At 38.1% G+C, this 20498-nt stretch overlaps 1 protein-coding gene and 1 pseudogene across 2 annotated transcripts in view; one reads left to right on the top strand and one right to left on the bottom strand.

Moving 5' to 3' along the window:
* Positions 1–6921: 6921 nt before the first annotated feature.
* Positions 6922–9201, bottom strand: LOC138142544 (protein kish-A pseudogene; annotated as a pseudogene).
* A 3321-nt stretch (positions 9202–12522) lies between these two features.
* CDADC1 (cytidine and dCMP deaminase domain containing 1) overlaps positions 12523–20498 on the top strand; it is a 48574-nt gene continuing 40598 nt past the window's right edge. For both annotated transcript variants that reach the window (XM_069063634.1, XM_069063633.1), the window contains exons 1-2: positions 12523–12746; positions 13552–13646. In XM_069063634.1, coding sequence (XP_068919735.1) covers positions 12665–12746; positions 13552–13646 — 177 coding nt within the window. In that variant the 5' untranslated portion in view covers positions 12523–12664. The remainder of the gene's footprint in view (positions 12747–13551; positions 13647–20498) is intronic.

Raw genomic sequence — 20498 nt, 5'->3', positions numbered from 1 at the left:
GAACTTAAACTGGGCTTTAAAGGATGGTAGGTACTTCCTTCATTGATACAGCCTGCAATCCCATGTGACTCTTGAATATTTAATTCTGTAATTCTAGCTCAGGGATTCTACCCAATGCTGTGTTTAGATATCCTAACATCATATGGTACCAGTGTAGCATGTGTGTTGTTCATCTGTTATCCCTTCTTTTTGCTACATGAGAAGCCTCCCTTTTCCAGTCATTCTACTCTTTAAAGATATCATTTTCACAGTTTTATGCTCATAATTCGTTATTAGTTATATCTACACCATTTCTTCCTCCTGTTCAATTATGGATCCAGTTCACTGTCCTTTTGCAGTATCTGTGAAAGACACGCACTTGTGTACTAGATGTTTGGGCTGTCTAACTTCATATCATAGTCTGAAAGTAGGCACTCTTCACCCCCTTGATTTTTTTCATGAGTAGATAGGCTGAATTCTTTTTCAATGACATGTCTCATTTAGAAGGTTCTGAAATGTTTCAAGGCTTGCTGTGATCAGCAAAATGACATCTGCAGACAGTAACTGTAAGATCTCACTCTCTACAGGGAATACCTTTTTCATTTGGATTCTGTTCTGGACATTCTCTACAATAGATGGCAAATACCTTCATTAATCATACGTCTTCCTTGATGCTATGTCTGATATTAATAATCAGAAAATTATCTAAGTGATTTATGTTGCTGCATTTATCAAGGAACCTCCTATGAACATGTGCAGAGGGGAGACATTTTTAAAGCTCTATTTTGCTCTATGGAATCAGATTTTTAAGTCAATAAGCAGAGTGGAATCTTGTATTCTCTGTATCTTTCCATCAGTTATGTAAGATGTGATCTATTCTAACTCCCTTCTTATATTTTCATTAAGGGTGACCTGCATACATATAGAAATTATTTTCATAAAGATTTTGTAGAGACGAGAAAATAGGCATGTGAGTCAGTATTTATTGAGATCTTCTCTGTCACCTTCTTTTGTTGCGTGATTTTTCCCCCCTTAAATATACGATATCTTAATTCTGAAACTTTATCAGTAAGTCAAGAAGCATTTATTAAGTGCCTTCTGTGTACCAGGCACTGCAGTACACTTGAGAAGTGAGCCCTCAAAATTGTGTTGCCTCCACACTTTTTTTTTTTTTAAAGCAATTGGGGTTAAGTAACTTGCTCAAGGTTACACGGTCAGGTGTTTCTGGGTGGGTGCTTAAGTGTCTGAGCCCGGGATTCGATCTCCAGGTCTTCTCAACACTCGAGCCGGTGCTCTTACTCGCTGTGCTACCTGGCCGCCCCTCCACACTTCTTTTGACTATACTTGGTCTATATATAAGTACACACACACATATTCGAATATAAACTTCTTTTGTGTATACTTGGTCTAGTCTATCTTCTTTTCCTTTTTTTTCTTTCATGCCATGTCTACTACCTCCTATATGACATCAGAGACAGTGCTCCAATGTAGAGTTTCCAATGTCATTAGTGCAGAATATAGTTTATTTCAGAAAACTTGATAGATCTTTGTCATTTTTGTGTGTTTGTTGTCCTTCTAGTTTCTTATTTAAATGATGATATTGATTCAATATGACCAATAAATCTGGGGTCTCACACTAAGATTTCTAGTTTTCCCTTTTATTTCTTCTTGCTTTTTCAGAGCTTTCATTTAAGGCAGATTCAATTTACCTATATTAGTCTGCTTTAGGGAGGTTTAAATCATTTTTTCCCCAGCGAACATTATTCTGATACATGGTACACTGAATCTTCTTTCAGAGGCATATAACAATCATCCAGCTAACATATCCAGAATTTAATTGAAGGTTCTCAGGCAGGAGTGTGATGAAGAAAAAGGGAGGAGAGTGCGTGGTGACTGATAAGGGTTGCTTTCCTTCAGAAATGGCCATCTGGCCACTGATATAATTATTCACTTTAGATGAACAATACAGCATTTTTTCTATTCTTTTCATTTGAAGCATCTGGAAAATTGAAAGTTAATTTTTGGCTTTCATTAAGCAATGGATGGTTTCAGCTACATAAATATTCTTTTCTTTGGCTATAGATATCTATTCAATGAGGCCGGAAGTCTATGACAACAGTCTATTGCTTCATGTGGCTTTCCCTTCTGTCTCTGGAATCACAGCTTGGCAGTGAGCAAATGATCTCTGGTCATTTTATAAGATGGTTTAGGTGCTCTGAGGTACTTGGATTAAAGATTCTCCCTGGGAAATTCAGTTGGATAATCTCTCAGTTTCCTTCCAACTGTAAATTCTCCAATTCTATGATTCCCAAATGTCTCTGGCAATGGTTTTCACCATCACCTTTCACGTACAGCAAAAATGTTCCTAGCTTCTTTTAGATACTCTTATCCTACAGCTTATTAATCAATGTGACACCAAATTTACTTTTCTAAAGATAGTTTCAAGGACAATGTGTGGAAAACCCTGGAAGATAAATTCATGTTGGCAGCACTACCATTAACAAAGTGACTGGTCCAATTAGGGGAATATGGAGTTTGTTTCAGACTTCTCTTTTACTTTCCAGGGTTTTAACAGGTGCCAGGAGTTTGCCCTCTGAGAATTAAGTTTGGGAAATCTTAATTCTTGATACAGAGTTGTGTTTAAAGACATATGTTTGCTTGACTAATAAGGATCTAGCATATCCATAGGAGTTATGCTGGTCACCAGGACCTTCCAACTGAATCCTACCTTTGATTGTACTCCCCAGAAATGCATGTCATCACAAAGGTCTCTGGCTCTGGGATAGATAAAAACTGGTCATAATAACTCATTTCAAAATTTTACTTTAATTAATCAATTCACTCGACACCTATTATGTAACTGGCACAGTGCTACCTACTGGAGATACAAATCCCTGCTCACAAAGAACTTACATCCAAATGGTTTAGACAAGTACATATAAATATACATAGCCTGGCCACAATGAATAATTTCTTGGTTAAATTAATGTGGACCATTTGACAGGATTTTCGAATCAATCAATATTCATTAATGTTACTGGTCTATAGTTCTCTTTACTTTATCCTTTTTGGTTTAGGTATTAGGATTACATCTTATAAAAAGGAGTTTGGCAGAGGCTTTCTGTCTTAATTTTTGAGAATAATTTGTGTAGTATTGGTATTAACTGTTCTTCAAAAGTTTGACAGAATTTTCCTGTAAATCCATCAGGACCAGGAGGTTTTTTCCCCTCTTTAGTATAATTCAGTTACATCTAGTTCTCTTTCCTTTTCTGGGATTGAATTGTTTAACTATTTGGTGTTATACAATATTCTACCTCCTTCTCTGGTCAGGTAGGTGACCAGTTTCTAGAGCACTGAGCCTGGAGTCAGAAAGAACACTTAGCTACCTTTTTGCCTAACTGCTGGTCATACCTCACCAAACCCTAATTCTGGGTTTGCCCTAACATTTACCTTCTCTCTTGCTACTCACTTGCTCCTTTGCACTTCTACAGAAGTATATGACCATACATACAATCATGCTGACTGAGTTCACTACAAATTTATGTCACCTAACTTCAACAGAGGCCTCATTGTTGCATGGTCTTCTTTTTTTCTTTTTTCTGGCTGACTATCATACCATCCACATAAACTATTCTACTTTTCCTCATACTCCCTTACCACTTTGAAGCCTCCTCTCTCAACTCAGAAACTCATCTCCTACTTTGTTGTGAAAATAGAAGCCATATATTTCAAGCTTGCTCCTTTCTTCCATTCCATACCTCAAACGCCCTCTTCATCATCCCCTCCATTTTTGTCTCTTTTGCTCAAATCTCTCATGAAGAAAGAGGCCTTCTCCTATCAGTATTACTTCAAAGATTCTGGACCATATGAATTACTCCGTGTGAATTTTGTTATTTTTTTCTAGTTCTATAAAATATTCTTTTGGAAGTTTGGCACAGCACTGAATAAGTAAATTAATTTAGGCATAATTGTCATTTTTATTGTACTGTTCAACATGTCTATAAGCAATTGATTTTCTTTCTTTTTTGCTTTTTTGGAGGGCAGTTGGGGTTAAGTAACTTGCCCAAGGTCACACAGCTATTTTGTGTGTGTGTGTGTGTGTGTGAGTATCTGAGTCTGGATCCGAATTCAAGTCCTCCTGACTCCAGGGTTGGCTCTCTACTCACTGAGTCACCTAGCCTCCCCAGAGCAATTGTTTTTCTAACTTTTTAGATCTGCATTTCTACAAAAAGTGTTTTATAGTTAGATTCACATAGTCCTTGGTTGAATATTGGTAGAAACACTTGAGAGTGTTTCATAGCATTTGTAGGTATTTTGAAAGGATTTTTTCAATCTAGTTCTTTTTGGATTTTGTTGCTTTTATATGTAGGAATATTGCTTTATATGGATTAATCTTATATCCTGTAATTTGCTAGTTGCTTCTAAGTTTACCATCATATGCAAAATCTGTTACTTCTTTCCTGATGCTTATTCCCTTGATTTCTTTTTCTTTTCTCACATTTCCAGAATTATATTAAATAGTAGTTGTGATAATGGGCACCCCTGATTTACTCCTGATCTTATTGGAAAGATCATTAACTTCTCCACTACATATAAGGTTTGCTCTTAGATTTAGATAAAAATTATGTATTTTATTAAGAAAAGGTTCATTTATTCCTATGATTTATAAGAGTTTTCTACTGAACTGTGTGTTGGATTTTGTCAAAGGCCTTTTTGGAGCATCTATTGATGTAATCATATCACTTTTGTTATTTCTATTGTTAACTTGGTATATTTATAGTCTTCCTTATGTTGAACCAATCATGGTATAAACTCAATCTGGTCATAGTGTATGTAATCTATCTACTATATCACTGTAGACTTTTTGATAACATTTTATTTAAAATTTCTGCATCAATGTTCATTAAGGATATTGGTCTTGCTTTCTTTCTCTGCTTTGTTTCTCCTGGGTGTAGGTATCAAACTACATTTATATTATATAAAGAGTTTAAGAAAAGTGCCTTCTTTTCTTATTATGCAAACAATTTATATAATGCTAGAATTAATTGTTCTTTGAATGTTTGATAGAATTTACTTGTGGATCCATCTTCTGGAATTTGTATTTTGATTGAGAGCTCACTTGGCTTATTTGAGAGTTCACTATGGCTTATTCAATTTCTTTTTCTGATATTTGGGTTATTTAAATAGTCTATTTTTTCTTTTGCTAATCAGGACATTTTACAATTTTCCTAATTATTTATCTCTTTATTTTAAGTTATAATGTTTAGACAAAATGGTTTCTAATAATTTCCATTATTTTCTCTTCAAATGTTGAAACTTTTTTTTCACTTTCAATACAATTTTTGTTTCTTTTAAAAATCAAGTCAGTTAGCAGTTTATCTATTTTATATTTTTAAAAACTCAGCTCTTAGTTTTATTTATTAGTTAAATGGTCTTTTTGCTTACAGTTTTATTAATCCCATCTTCAATTTTCAGAATTCTTACTTTGTTATTATTTAGTTGGGGATTTTAAAAGGTGTTGCTCAAATTTTTTAATAGCATGCCCAATACATTGATTTTATTTTATTTTTTCTCTTTTGCTTCTTCACCTACAACATACCATAATGCAGACACCAAGTGTTATCTACTTGTTTTCCCTACATGGATATCTTTTTTCTTCCATTTTTTGCTTGCCTGAAGTCCTCCTTTCAGTTTCATTCTTAAAAGTCATCAAGATGGTTGCTTAATTGTCTTTTGCCAAGATTTTTTTTAACTGGTTCTACTTTCCACTGCTTCACTCTGTTTCATGATATAATATTGCTTGTAATATTCTATTATCCTTCTGAGTTTATATTCAGCACATATTCTAAGTTTATATTGCCCTTGGCTACCATGTTTTTCTGCTTGAAAAGAAAAACGAGTGTTTTCTAAGAGAGCTTTTAAGTTTTTTGGGGGCTCCTAATTATAGCAATTATTTTATACTGGTTACATTTCTGTGAGAAATTATAATCAACCTAGATTTCTTTTCCTCATTCAACAACATGCATCAAGCACTTATTAAACACCAACTATGTCCCAGATACCATGCTATGTGCTTGAGGTAAGGCAAAAATGAGACAGTACTTCCCTTATGTCCCTTACAACCTTTTGGCAACTAGGTGCCTAAGTGGATTGTGCACTAGAAATGGAGTCAGAAGTCCTCACTTCAAATGTGCTCTGACACCTTAATAAGTATGTGAACCTGGGTAAGTCACTTAACTTCTATTTGCTTCAGTTTCTTCATCTGTAAAATGGGGATAATAATTAAACCTACCATACAGGTTTGCTGTGAGGATACAATTAGATATTTGTAAAGTGCTTTGCAAACCTTAAAGTACAATATAATTGCAATTATTATGTCATAATTACCATCATCCTTGGTGGAAACAACACAAACATGCACAAAGTAAAATGGCACCAATAACTTGGGTCTATCTGTAGTTGTTTCAATTGCACACCTATATCTTTTTCTCATTTTTTCCCCCTATTTTTTGCTTTGTAGAAGCAGAGTTGTATAATGGGAAAACTACTAGATTTGGAGTAAAGGACCTTGAGTCATGACATCTGCCCCTTGTGTGATTTTTAGGCAAATTACTCATCCTCTCTGATATCAAGGGCATAATTTAACAAATGGGTAAACTGAGGCAATTCTTCACTCAAGATAACATTAACAGGGGCATGCTGCCTGTCAGTAAAAGGGTCAATGGTTTGCCTCCATTTATGTTAAAGAACCCAAGTAAAAGAACAGTTGCTCTTTTATAGGTTTGGGGGAATATAGAACAAAGAACAGAATAGGGTAGATGGCATCATAAGATTGAGGACAACATGACTGGTTACAAAGGTGAGGCACAGGAAGCAACATGATTGGTTGGAAGTTTGGTAATGGGGACTAGAAATAACCCCCTTGTGCCTAAGAAGTGCTCATTCTTTTTTTTTTTTAATTTTTTTGTAAAAGATTTTATTTCCATTACTTTCTTCCCCCTTGAAAATTAACTTAAAAAATGGAAAACAAAAGAAAATAATGTTCCATAAATGCTAACTCTTCAGACTTTTTCTGGATGTATAAAAAAAACATACAAGTTTTTTCACCTTTTGTTGAGTAGAATGGCTGAAGGAAGAAGTGACTAAAATTTGCTTCAGAGGACAATTTTTAATTTAATAGAATTATTCTGACACAATTCTCAAAGTAAAATTAAGAAAGGAAGTACTTTAAATGTTTTCTATGGCCCTTCTCAGACTTGAGATTTATTTCACTGGACATACAGTACAGATCTAGACCAAATAACTGGGCAACAAAGGTCTCAAACAATGGAAGCTAATTAATTCCCAATGAATCCATTTATACATATCTTCACACCAAGATTTGAGCAAGAATTTTATTAATTTGGTCTACAACCTGCCAACACAAGGAACCCACTTAAAATAATTAAATATTTCACATTTTGAACTCTACTTTGAAACTGATTGAATTTCAGCTGAAACAAAGAAATTAAGTATACCCCATCATGAAAATTTACTTTTCTGCTTTCTCCTTAAAGACTCATTAAAAAATTGTACATACATACTCTTGAATAGTATATAAAATGCACTTTTAAAATTTTAAAAGTTTTAGAAGTTACTGATGTTATTCTTTTTTGTTCAATCTGAGGTTGATTTGTATCAAATATTTTTAAGAATAGAGACTACTAAATTAGTGGATTTGATATAGCTCAGTACCTGCATATACCAGTTACATATTTTTAGACATCTAAAAGACACCAGATCAAGCTGCCAAAAATATAAAACCAAAACCAAAAATCAACAAAAAACCAAACATTTGTATAGATCAATTAATCTATTTTCAAGGTCTTGTTAAAAAAAAACAACCAGTTTGAAATACTGGCAAAGAAAATAACTGTTTCATTATTAAAGACTTGAGATCCAAATCAATGAAACATAGGAACCATGATTTCACAATTGTTGTAATTAGTTCACTTCATCTTTAAAATGTTTTTTTTTTGTTTAGCAGCAGGTATTTGAATAGAAGCTTAATACATATGTAGATCCAAATTTCAAAGGGAAATGACCTAGTAAACTTTCCTTATAGTTCTTTGCTGTAACTGAGAAAAATCTATAAGAATTCATGTTTTTTTGGAATGGGATCTGAAAACAATACTTTTCTTGTAACACTCTTACATACAATCTTAGTAATTTTTCTGTATGTGTACTGTATAGACTGACTTCATAAAGCTGGAAAATATAGTAAGACACAGATAAAACTCAGTACAAATTGAGTTGGCCAGGGAAAGCATGTTTAAAGCATTTTTATATACAAATGCATTTTTTTTTTAAAGCAATTGGGGTTAAGTAACCTGTTCAAGGTTACACAGCCAGTTATTTTTGTGTGGGTGCTGAGTATCTGAGGCCGGAACCGATCCCGGGTCTCCTGATGCCAGGGCCGACATGCTTACTCACTGAACCACCTGGCTGCCCCTACAAATGCAATTTTTATGAAGCCTTGTGTAATATCCAACCATTTTTCTCAAATAAAAAATGTTTGTTATAGAAATGTTTAAATAGAAATTATATAAGGATATAATTTTTCCCCCTGAATCATATAGAAAGGAACTTGAGCAATCATTTACCAAGATTGCTTTCTATTGTATGCAACAGAAATACCTCCTGTAGATCAACAGGTGACATAAAAGAATGACATTTACAGAATGCCATTGCAGTGGCAGAATTATAAATAAGGTCGCTCATTAAGCAGATATCAATCCATTCTGGCATTTACAGCTGCATCTTAGTTATTTATAGAGAACAACCTTGGTCCATTAACATATAATTGAGAACAGCAGCCAAGAGTCTTTCAGTCAAGGTACACAGCTTAATAAGGGCCAATAATCACTCTTCCCATTGTTTTCTGTAGATATATACACATATGTGTATATATATAGTCCTTTATCTATAGAAATCTGACACCAATTAAATTCTGGCATTTTCCAGCTACTGGATGAACAAGATGCTGAAAGCCATTACTATCCAGCATACTGCTACATAGGGACTCTTTCATTCACCGATTCTGGCAAACTTCCAAAAAATACCCAACAGTTCAGTTTTATTTTTGTCCAAGATTATACGAGTCAAGGACCAGATATAGGCACAGGTACATATAAGCAGCAAGATTACTGTCAGTAGGCTCTGAAAGTTGAAAATGGCAGACATAGTGAGAGCTTCGGTACCCCCAGCCACATCATCCTTCTGGGGCAACGGGCGGAGAAGTCTCTCATTCTTTGAGTCTAGGTACAAGATCAAAAGACAACAGACAAGCCCCTTTTGAACAGCAAACTAGAATTCCCTGAAGGATGCCTTAGTGGTGTAAAGATACTGCTCCTGACTTCCTTGTGTTGACATGCATCCCCCAAGGACAGTTAAATTACTTGAGGCAATAAAAGATCAATGATTTTCAGGAGAGGTGGATTTCTGAAATTAACCTATTATAGACCTGCTGACTTCTGAGCCAAATTCAGAAACAAAGAACCATGACTTTATAGTTATGGGACAAAAGCAATTAATTATAAATACAATCATTAATAAAATTATACAGCATCAGTCTTCATCTTTTCACTGAACCAATTTCTCATCTATCAAATAAGGGGTTGGATTTTGATGTCCCTTTCAAATCTATCTGTTTAATTGTTTCAGTTGTATCCAACTCTTTGTAACCCCAACTGGAGTTTTCTTGGCAAAGATACTAGAGTGGTTTGCCATTTCCTCCGGCTCATTTTTTTTTTTTGGCTTTTTTGGAGTGGGGAATGCAGGGCGATTGGGATTAAGTGACTTGCCCAAGGTCACATGGCTAGTAAGTGTTAAGTGTCTGAGGCTGTACTTGAACTCAGGTCCTCCTGACTCCAGGGCTGGTGTTCTATTCACTTTGCCACCTAGCTGCCCCACTCCAGCTCATTTTTACATATGAGGAAACTGAGTCAAACAGGGTTAAGTGATTTGCCCAGGGCAGCTAGTAAGTGTCTGAGGACAGATTTGAACTCATGGAAGATGAGTCTTCCTGATTCCAAGCCCAGTGCTCTATCCACTTCACCACCTTACTGCCCACCAAATCTATAACTAAGATCTTATTATTTATCTATATGTCAAAATTAATACAAAAGCATAATACACCTTTAAAAAGTACAAAATAAATTGCTGTGCTTAGTTGAGAGAGAAGGTCATTAATAACAAGTGGGAGATTAGAGAGGATGTGCTGTTTGAGTTGGGCCTTCAAGGATGGGTAGAAATTTCATGAGTGAAAAAAAAAAAGTAAAGACATTTCAGGTATGAAAAATAATGAGGGGAAGGCCATCCTAAGCAGAGCTCAGGGCAGGTTTTGGGAACAAAGAGTAATTTAGTGTCACTAGAGGATGTGTGGAGGGGCATTTGGAGGGTCATAATATAAAATATGGTTGTGAAAGGTAGATTGACACTATATTATGAAGGGCCTCTTTACTGAAAAACAGAGTCACTGAAGATTTTCTTTTTAGGAGAAACACAAAATAACCTGATCCTATGTAAGAGTAGCTAGGCAGTAGTAAGAAGGATGGATTGGAGAGATGAATTAGAAGAAGGAATACTTGTAAGAAAAGGCTACTGCAGAGGCAGCTAGATGGCACAGTGAACAGAACACAGGTCCTAAAGTCAGGAGGACCTGAGTTCAAATCCAGCCTCATACACTTGACACACTACTTACTGGCTGTGTGACCTTGGGCAAGTCACTTAACCCCAGCTTCCTTGCCTTCCCCCTCCAAAAAAAAAAAGGCTACTGCAATAGTCCAGGTAGGTGGTAAGGTAGAAACCTATATAAGAACAGTGTCAATGGGAGAAGGGAGGACAAAGATTTTGTAAAAGATCTTGCAAAAGTGAAATTTATAGGACTAGTTAACTGATTTGGTACAAGAGATGAGGAAGTGGGAAGAGTTAAAGATCTGAACATTGGACATTAGTTGGTTTGTGAAGCCACCAATAGAGTGAAGTCAGGAGGAGTACATTTAGAGAGATATCGAGTTCAACTTTGGACAAGTTGAATTTGAAGTTGCAGTGGAACACTCAGGTGGAAATGCTCTACAGCCAGGTAAACATAGGGATTGGGGTGCTCAGAAGAGAGGGCAGGGCTGGAAGTATAGATTCCCACAGGGGTGGGGAACCTGCAGCCTCCAGGCCACATATAGCCCTCTAGGTCCTCAAGTGCGGCCCTGTGACTGCATCCAAACTTCACAGAACAAATCCCCTAAATAAAAGAATTTGTTCTGTAAATCTTGGACTCAGTCCACAGACTGCACCCAAGGGCCTAGAAGGCCACATGTGGCCTAGAGACAGCAGGTTCCACCCCTGGATTCAGGAGACATCTGTATAGATGTGTGGATGAAGTGAATGATATTACCAAGGGAAAGAATGTAAAAAAAAAAAAAAAGAAGAGAGCCAAGGACGGAATCTTGGGCACCCACATGAGGGAGCGGCCGTGGAGACAGATAAGTGAAGAGCTGTGGGACACTGGGGAATGTGCTTAGACCACAGCCTACAGGATATGACATAATTTCACGTGATGAAGACAAAGACGATTTTGCTCAGAACTCCTCTGTCCCTCTTCGGACCTGTCTGGGCCCTAAGGGTCAGTCACGATTTAAATCTTGACTGAACAGCATCTTAGGCACTTCAGGAGTGAAAAATGCAGTTATTATTCCTTTGCACTGACGTCTTTGTGAGTCACTTTTTTAGAAATACTAAAGCAGCTGGTTATGTTTTGTTTGCTTTTTGGAGGGCAATTGGGGTTAAGTAACTTGCCCAAGGTTACACGGCTAGTTTGGTTTTTTATGTGGGCGTTAAGTGTCTGTGGCCTGAACCGAACTCCAGACCTCCTGACTCCGGGCCGGTGCTTTACTCACTGCACCACCTAGCTACCCCAACAGCTGGTTATGTTTGCGTGGGCTTTGGCTTTCTGAAAAAGTTTAAAAGGTTCGGTGCAATCGGAAAAGACACCCAGATCCATGACCCTTAAAATCCAAGCACATCCACTGTTTACAGCGATCTGTTCACGCCTCCCCAGGAGTCTTTTGGTAACACTCTCCCCGCCCGTTTTCGTCCTTTCCCCCAAATTCCAGAGGGAACCCCATCCCCATCCTTCAGGGTCAACGCCGGTGCTGACTCCCCCTTCTCCCACCGTCCCATGTAGTCTGTGACAAAAGCACTTTGTAAACCTTGAAGATGTTATCATTTGACTCACCGTTGTGAGTCAGAGGGTCCCCTCTACACAACACCCGTGCGACCCTCGCGTACAACATAAGGGGGTTACAGATGCAGATACGATGCCCTTATAGACACTGAACAAGATATTCTTTTCACGTCTGAGTCTAGAGCACGGACCAGGCAGGAGGCTAAATTGGGCAAGACCTGCTCCTTCCCCTCTCATGCTCCAGTCACCCCTTCCTCCGTCTTCACCCCGCCCCCGCCCGCTGGCACCTTCGAGTCACAGAAACGCGCCAGCAGCGTGGCGAGGGCCGTGACGTCATCTCTGTGCGCCGTAGTGGCCGTTGCTTTACCGTTGCCGGGAGAGGGCGGAAGGGGCACCCTGTAGGGGGGCCGGGATCATGCCTGACGCTGGGGAGTCCCGCGGGCAGCAGAGACCTCCAGGGTCGGGATGAAAGAAGCAGAGCAGATGCAAAATCTGGAGAGTGCGGGGGCCGGGCGGTCAGTGAGCACGCAGACTGGCAGTATGACCGGTGAGTGCCCGGGCGCCTTGACCGTGACCCTGACCTCGAGCCCCGGAGCTTCGTCTTGCCCTTCTGGCTTCCTCCAGTAGCTCTCCTTGGCGCCGTCCCAGAGCCCCGGGCTCCACTGTCCTGCAGGGCGCTCCCTCGCTTCCTCCCGGAGCTTGCGTTCCGTCCTCTCCCCAAGCCGGGACTGGCCTGAAAGGAGGCAGGGGAGCCTCTGACCTTGGTCCCGCCTACTCCTCAGACCAGGCTTGTGCATTGACTTCCTGACCCTCACTTCGCCCCAACCCCTGACCCCGTCTTCGAATCCGCTTTCGAAGGATTTTTTTGGTTCTGCGTCCTGTGATAAATGCAGCCCAGTCGCTTTTAATTAGCTTGGCAGCGGGATGCTGCAGTCGGGCCCGGATTCCTCCCCAGGCAGGCTCTGACTGCAAGCGCTGCAGGCTTCAGACCTTGCACCGCGCCCCTGGTCTGTGCTCCTAGGGCTAACTCTAGGCTGTACCTCTGTGTCTTCCTAGTGCTAACAGCTAACTAGCACTGAAACGTCTGCAAAGCGCTCCTTTTTATGACTTCATTTTATCCTGAGCTCTGGTCTTCTGGCTCTCTACGAGCTGGCACCGAGAGCCAACCCACCTTAGTAGCAATTAATGATCCTGAAACACCACCTTCTCTTTCTAACCTCTTCCTGGTTGCGTTTTCTCTGAATAGTAAGGATACAGGTATAGCAAAGCAGCACTAAAGTTTTGACAAGCCAAAGAATGCTTGATTTCATAAGCAGTGGTAATATTTTAAAGTATGTTTTCTGTTATTATAGGCCAAATGCCAAGGCTTTCCAAAGTCAACCTTTTCACTCTGCTCAGTCTCTGGATGGAACTCTTCCCAACAGTGGAGAAAAGGCAAAAAGTACAGGTAGAGTTAACTTTTCTCTTTATGCTGCTTACCCCTCTCTCCCCCCCAGCATTGCCCAAACTGGTCTAGAATTTCAGTCAAGGCCTCCAAACTTTGTAACATAAAAAAGGAAGAAAGAAAGAACTTAGCCTTAAGGTTTGAAAATTGAAAAGCACCTCTGAAATGCATTCTTTTTTTTTTTTTTTTAAGCAATTGGGGTTAAGTAACTTGCTCAAGGTTGCATGGCCAGTTATTTCTGGGTGTGGTGCTAAGTAGCCTGGATTCTATCCCCAGGTCATCCCAACACTGGAGCTGGTGCCCTTACTCACTGAGCCACTTGGTCACCCCTAAGCAATTGGGTTAAGTAACTTGCTCAAGGTTACACGGCCAGGTGTTTCTGGGTGGGTGCTAAGTGTCTGAGCCTGGATTTGATCCCCAGGTCATCCTGACACTGGGGCCAGTGCTCTTCCAGGCTGTGCTACCTGGCCACCCTCTGAGATGCATTCTGATGTTTGTTACTCATAAATACAATTCTGAATTTTGATGAAAAACTTTTTTACAAGTAGGTAATTTTTCAGATTGGGCCACATTTCAGTTAGAGTTGGTATTCAGGAGTTGGGTCTGAGCTTTGATTTAAGTCTAACATAATTTAATTCTTATTTTGGTTTATTTTTTTGCTTTTTGGAGGGCAATTGGGGTTAAGTGATTTGCCCAAGGTCACATGGCTAGTTTTTGTGTTCAGTGTCTGAAGCCGGATTTGAAACTCAGGTTCTCCTGACTCCAGGGCCGGTGCTCTACTCACTGCGCCACCTACCCACCCCATAATTTAATTCTTACTTGTCTTTTATCTTGTATTGGTTGCTGTTGTTTAATATGAATCAATTTTACTTTCATTGGATTGTAAACCCCTTCTGGGCAAGGTTGATGTGTTATATTACTTTTGATTCCCTGAAAATGTGCAAGGTATCATTCTTATAGTATACAATCTATAAATATTTGTTTAATACCCACTTTCTTCCTTGGATCTGGTTAGATAGACTTAAAATAGGTTAGAAATGTATAATAATGCTTACTTTTTACAAGCAAAAAGCCAGTACAGTGAAAAGATATATTCAATCCACACAAATATATACTATTGCCTGTTTTTTTTTCCTTGACTATTATTTTCTTCTTTAACATGCAGTTTTATTTGAACTAGTCTTAAATAAATGTACAAGTAAAGTTTCTCCCCTTTCAAGAACTGGCACCAATCTCATTGAACTCCTGGTTGATTGGTTGATTGTTGTCCTTCATTCTTGAAGAGGACCAAAATGACATCACTATGTTAGAGTCAAATTACAGTGCGTCCCACTGAGGCTGATCAGACCAGTGTGAGCTCAGAATGTTCTACCACAGGTCAGACACAAGTAGTCCGTGTAGTCCACAAGTAGTTCACACATTTGGGGTAGATTCTCTAAATTTGCTCATCTCACTTCTTTTGAGCTACTTCATTGAAATCCTAGGAAGACTGTAAAAAGCCTTTCACTTCTGTATTGGGAGGGCTGAGTGGGAAAGGAGGAACACCATTATGGCTCTGAGGTTCTTTTTTAAAGGAACAAATATTAAGGTGACAGATAACAAAACTTTTTTTTTAAGATTACATAATATACATGTAAGTAATATTTCCTTCCTACCTCTCCTTCCCTTGTCTAGATTTATGTAATTATCTCCTTTGGTAGAGCAGAGCTGCCTTCACTGAGGCAAGTAACTCTCTGTAACAATGCATTACATTGTAGAACTTTGGGGATGTTTGCCTCTAACATACTTAGACTGTTCATAACTTTCACTGTTCTATTTTAAAATCCTGAGTCCAGTGTCTTCCAAAACTAAATAAAGCCATGCCAATCTCATCTCTTTTGAGTATTTATGATACCATAACTTTTAACAAAAATAAAAATTTCAAAAACCAACCCATTTAGAATAATAATAATAGCACTTTTATAGAACACTTACTATGTGCCAGGCACTGTTCATTTTATCCTCATAACAATCCTGGGAGGTAGGTACTTTTATTATCCCCATTTTACAGATGAGGAAGCTGAGGTAGACAAGTTAAGTGACTTGCCTATTGTCACACAGCTAGACAGTCTGAAGTTGGATTTGAACTCAGATCTTCCTGATTCCGGGTCTGGTACTTTATCCACTGCATGGTTACCTCACTAGAATGCTAGAAGGATTTGCAGTGGACAGTGGATGATGCAGAGTCCAGATTATTCACATACCTGCTTGTTGAACCACATGTGCCAGAAAGGGGACAAAGGAAGCCAGGCTGGAATTTTTAATCAAGAGAGATGATTTGTCCTCAAGTGGAGCAATGACTTTGATTTTCATTGTATTGGGCATTAGAGTTGTAATCCCCCTCTGCTTCCTGTCAGCAATACCTGGGTACAGAGTGGTACCACTATATAATATGATATTGGCATATACTTCATCTGACAACATAGAGCAGCATACTATACCTACAGTTCCTTAACTTCTGAAGAGATGCAAAGGAAAGGTTTATTTTACCACTCTTATACAAAACCAAGCTTCATCATTATATAATATTCATTTTAACTTTTGATCGTTTTTATTTACATTTGTATTGTTGTAGTCATTAGGCATATATTTTTCCCCCTGGGTCTGCTTACTTCATCCTGCATCAGTTCATAGAAGTTTTCTCAGCCTTCTCTGAATTCTTTGTATTTATTGTTTCTTATGACACATAAATGTTCATTTATGTTCATGTACCACAGTTTGTTTAGCTGTTCCCAGTATCTGGACTAGCAGCTAGAAGGTACAGTAGGTAGAGGGTTGGAGTTGGAAGTCAGGAAGTCCTGAGTCCAAATTGAGCTTCAGATACTTACTAGCTGTATGACCCTGGGCAACACACTTAACCTCTCTGTCATAGTTACTTTATGTGGAGAAAGGAGGTAATAATAGCACCCATGTCTCAGGGTGGTTGTGAGGGTAAAAATGAGATAGTTTGTAAAGTGCTTTGCAAACCTTAAAGCACTACATAAATGCTAGTTATCATTAACCATTATCATTATCATCTACCTAGCTGATAGAGTAGGGCAGGGGTGGGGAACCTGCAGCCTCAAGGCCACATGTGGCCTGCTAGGGCCTCAAGTGTAGTCCTTTGACTAAATCCAAACTTCACAGAACAAATCTCCTTAATAAAAGGATAGAGGATAGAGCTCTGGACTTGAAGTCAGTTAGTAAATAACCTGCTATATTCCAGTCACTGTGCTAAGTGCTATGGATATAAAGAAAGGAAAAAAGAAAGTCCCTAACCTCAGGGAGTTTACAATGTAATGGAGGAAGATGACACAAAAAAGCAAAGAGTAGGGAGAATACCCTTCAGAGGGGCATGACAAAGACCTGTAACCCAGTAGGGAATGATGAAATGGCTGTACTGGGCCCCCTCATTAAAGGGAGGATCAGGAAGGAGTCTTCATGTCTACCTCCCACGCTCTCCAATCAGAGGGAGGGAGGGGTTGCCAGGGCCAGGGGGTACTGAGGAGGTGTTGAGTTTCAGAATTAATTCAGTCTTGCTGGAAGATGAGTTACTGGAGACAATGATGAAGTCTAGGCAATCAGCTGGGTGGGAAACCATGTCAGGAAGACTTATTTACATCCCCTTCTTATACTTCCTAGCTGTGTGACCCTAGGCAAGTCACTAAACTCTCCTGACCCTCATCTGTAAAATGAGTTTTAAGTCTGTGGTATTATTTTGTTTTCAGTTCTTTGCTACTACAAAAACAAACAAACAAACAATACCCATTGTGGGTATTTTGGTGTGTGAGACCTTTCTGTCTTTGACCTGCTTAGGATATATCCCTTGCAGTGAGGTTTCTGGGTCAAAACATGTAGACATTTTGTTTATTTTCTTCACATAATTCCAAACAGTTTTCCATAATGTTTGGAGCATGTCACAGTTCTACCATCTGTGTATTAGTGTGCCTGTTTTAGCACAACCCTTCTTCCGACATTGACTATACTTTCTTTAAATTAGTAAGTACTAGTTGGTAGACTTTGTTAAGTTGTTGGGTGTGAAGATGAACTCTCTGTGTGTCTTATTATTGATGATTTGAAGTATATGGTTGTTAATAATCTATAATTCATGGAATTTGAGAGTTGGAAGGGACCTATTTGCCATTTAGGCCAACTCATATACGAAAAGCATATTTACTATAACATAACAGACAACCAATCATCTGGCCCCTTTCTTGAAGACAAGCTCACTGCCACTAAAAACAGCTCCTTCCACTGACTGGGAGAGCTAATTGTTAGGACACCTTTCCTGTTATCAAGCCTCACTTTTAACTCTTTGCAATTTATACTCATTGCCCCTGGTTCTGCCCTCTGGGACCAGAGAACTAATCTAATCCCTTTCCATGAAACAACCCCTCAAATACATGAAGACCATTAGTTGTCTCTTACCTTCTGAGTCTTTTCCATTATTAACTTCCTTAGTACCTCATGACATACACTCAAGGTGCTTTATCATCCTAATTGTCTTCTTCCTGGATATTCTCCAGCTAAGTAGAGGTGGTGTTAATCTGTGGTGTCCAGAACTGAACACTATTCTAAATTAAGTCTGATAAAGGCAGAATATCTCTTCCAGCTCTGAGCATTTTCACTGGTTCTTTCCAATGCCTAGTACACTTGCCTTCCCCTTTTTTGCCTCTTAGCTTCTTTCAAGTTTCAGCTAATGTCCCCCCTCCTACAAGAAGCTTTTCCTAGTCCTCCATAATCTTTGTGCCTCCCCTTTGAGACTAGCCCCAGTTTATCCTGTCTATGTCTCGTTTGTGCATAACTGTTTTCATGTTATCTCCCCCAATAGACTGAAGCAGGGGCTGGTTTGGGTTTTTTTTTTTAATGTCTTTTTATCATTGGAGCATAGCACAGTGCCTGGCATGTAGTAGGAACTTAATAAATATTAGGTGAGTGTTTAACTTGATTGTTTCCTTATTCTTAGAAGCTGCACCTCTTTTAATTCATCTTTTCTGTTCATATACTTTGACCACTTATCATTGTGAACAGTTGTTGGTCTTAAATATTTCTCTTAGCTTCCTGTACATCTTGGACAGCAGACTCTTAATAGAGAAATCCTTGATTTTTTTTTTTTTTTAACTTTTTGGAGGGGGGAATCCAGGACAGTTGGGGTTAAGTGACTTGCCAAGGTCACATGGCTAGTAAGTGTTAAGGATTTGAACTCAGGTCCTACTGACTTCAGGGCCAGTACTCTATTCACTGCACCACCTAGCCTCCCCATGATTTTCAATAAAAGATTGTTTTTCCCCTTTAAATACAATGCCCTGTACAGAGGAAGTATTTAGTTAATGTTTGTTGAATTGGATTAAAAATTTAAATTAAAAATTAAATTAAATCTCTGTGTTTTCAAAACATTACCTATAAAATTCTATTATGATTTCTTTTTTCGTATCTTTTCATATCTTCATATCTAAGTCTCTCCCTTATTCCTCAAACCTTTGCTTTTCTTATCTTCTGTTTTTTTTTCCTACAATCTAACTGATCTCATTAAATGAATTCTATCATTTGTCCTATGAACTTTAATGCTAGTTCTTACTGCTTATCTCTTACTACTTCTCTCATTAAAATATAAAGTTCCTAAGAATCATTCTTATGATTAAACATCAATGAGACATTTTGAGATAAAGATTCTTGAGAGCTTTGGGACTTTAAAAAACTAGATTAAAAGGGTAATCACATTTAAGCTTTGACAGAAAATGTGTAAGACATATTATAGGATCATAGATGTAAAATAAAAAGGAACCTTAAAGGTCATGTAATCTAATTCCCTCATTTTACTGAATAAAGAAACTGAGTCCCAGAGAGCTGAAATGCCTAAACCAACTTTTATTAAAATAAATAACAGAGCTGGTATGCAGACTCAGTTTCTGTGTCTCTAACTTCAGAGATCTTTCCACTGTACCAATTAGAGAAGGACAAGGATAGAACCTATTCTAAAATGAAGAAATTCATGATACAATTTAATGAAATCACTTTAGACTTCATTAATTTCTCCAAATGAATGAGAAATAGTAAAAAGTGTAGAATTGTGTGTGATGAATAATTATATACTAATAACTATTAGTAATGAAATCAATGTAGCTCTTTTCAATTTCACAGAATGTTATCAGTAATAACCACAATAATTAGTTACCTTAATGTGTAAAAATTTATAAAGAAAAATTAGTTCACTTGAGGAAGAAAAATGAAACAAACTAATAATACTATTTAGGCTTATTGTTAACATCTTGATAAAAATAACTCCAAACCAGTTATATGATTATACAGACACATTATTAACGTGATTTGAACTATATATTTTTTTAAATTAAATTTTATATTTATTTTTAGTTTGAATTATTCATTTCCACAAGATTTTGAGTTACAATTTTTCTCCCCATCTTCCCCCTACCCACCACCCCAAAACAGCGATCCCACTGTATACCCCCTCCCCCAATCTGCTCTCTCCTATTTCCTCCTCCATCCCCCTCTTACTTTCCGGTAGGACAAGATGGATTGCCATCTCCCAGTGCCTGTATATCTTATTTCCTAGTTGCATGTAAAAAAAAATAATAATACATTTTTTTTAAACATTTGATTTTAAAACTCATGAATTCCAGATTCTTTCTCTTCCTCCCTCGTCATCACCCTTACTGGGAAGATAAGCAATTCAGTAGAGGTTGTACATGTGTAGCTATACAAAACATTTCCATGGTGGATATATTGTGAAAGACTGACTATATTTCCCTCCCTCCTATCCTGCCCCCGACTTGTTCTGTTCTCTGCTTTGACCCTGTCCCTTTTAAAAAGTGTGTG

The sequence above is a fragment of the Petaurus breviceps genome, unplaced genomic scaffold (genome assembly GCF_028583685.1).
Source record: "Petaurus breviceps papuanus isolate PSGF00001 unplaced genomic scaffold, PetGlider_PUasm1.0 90594, whole genome shotgun sequence".
Classification (NCBI taxonomy): Eukaryota; Metazoa; Chordata; class Mammalia; order Diprotodontia; family Petauridae; genus Petaurus; species Petaurus breviceps.
This window is presented reverse-complemented; position numbering and strand designations above follow the sequence as displayed.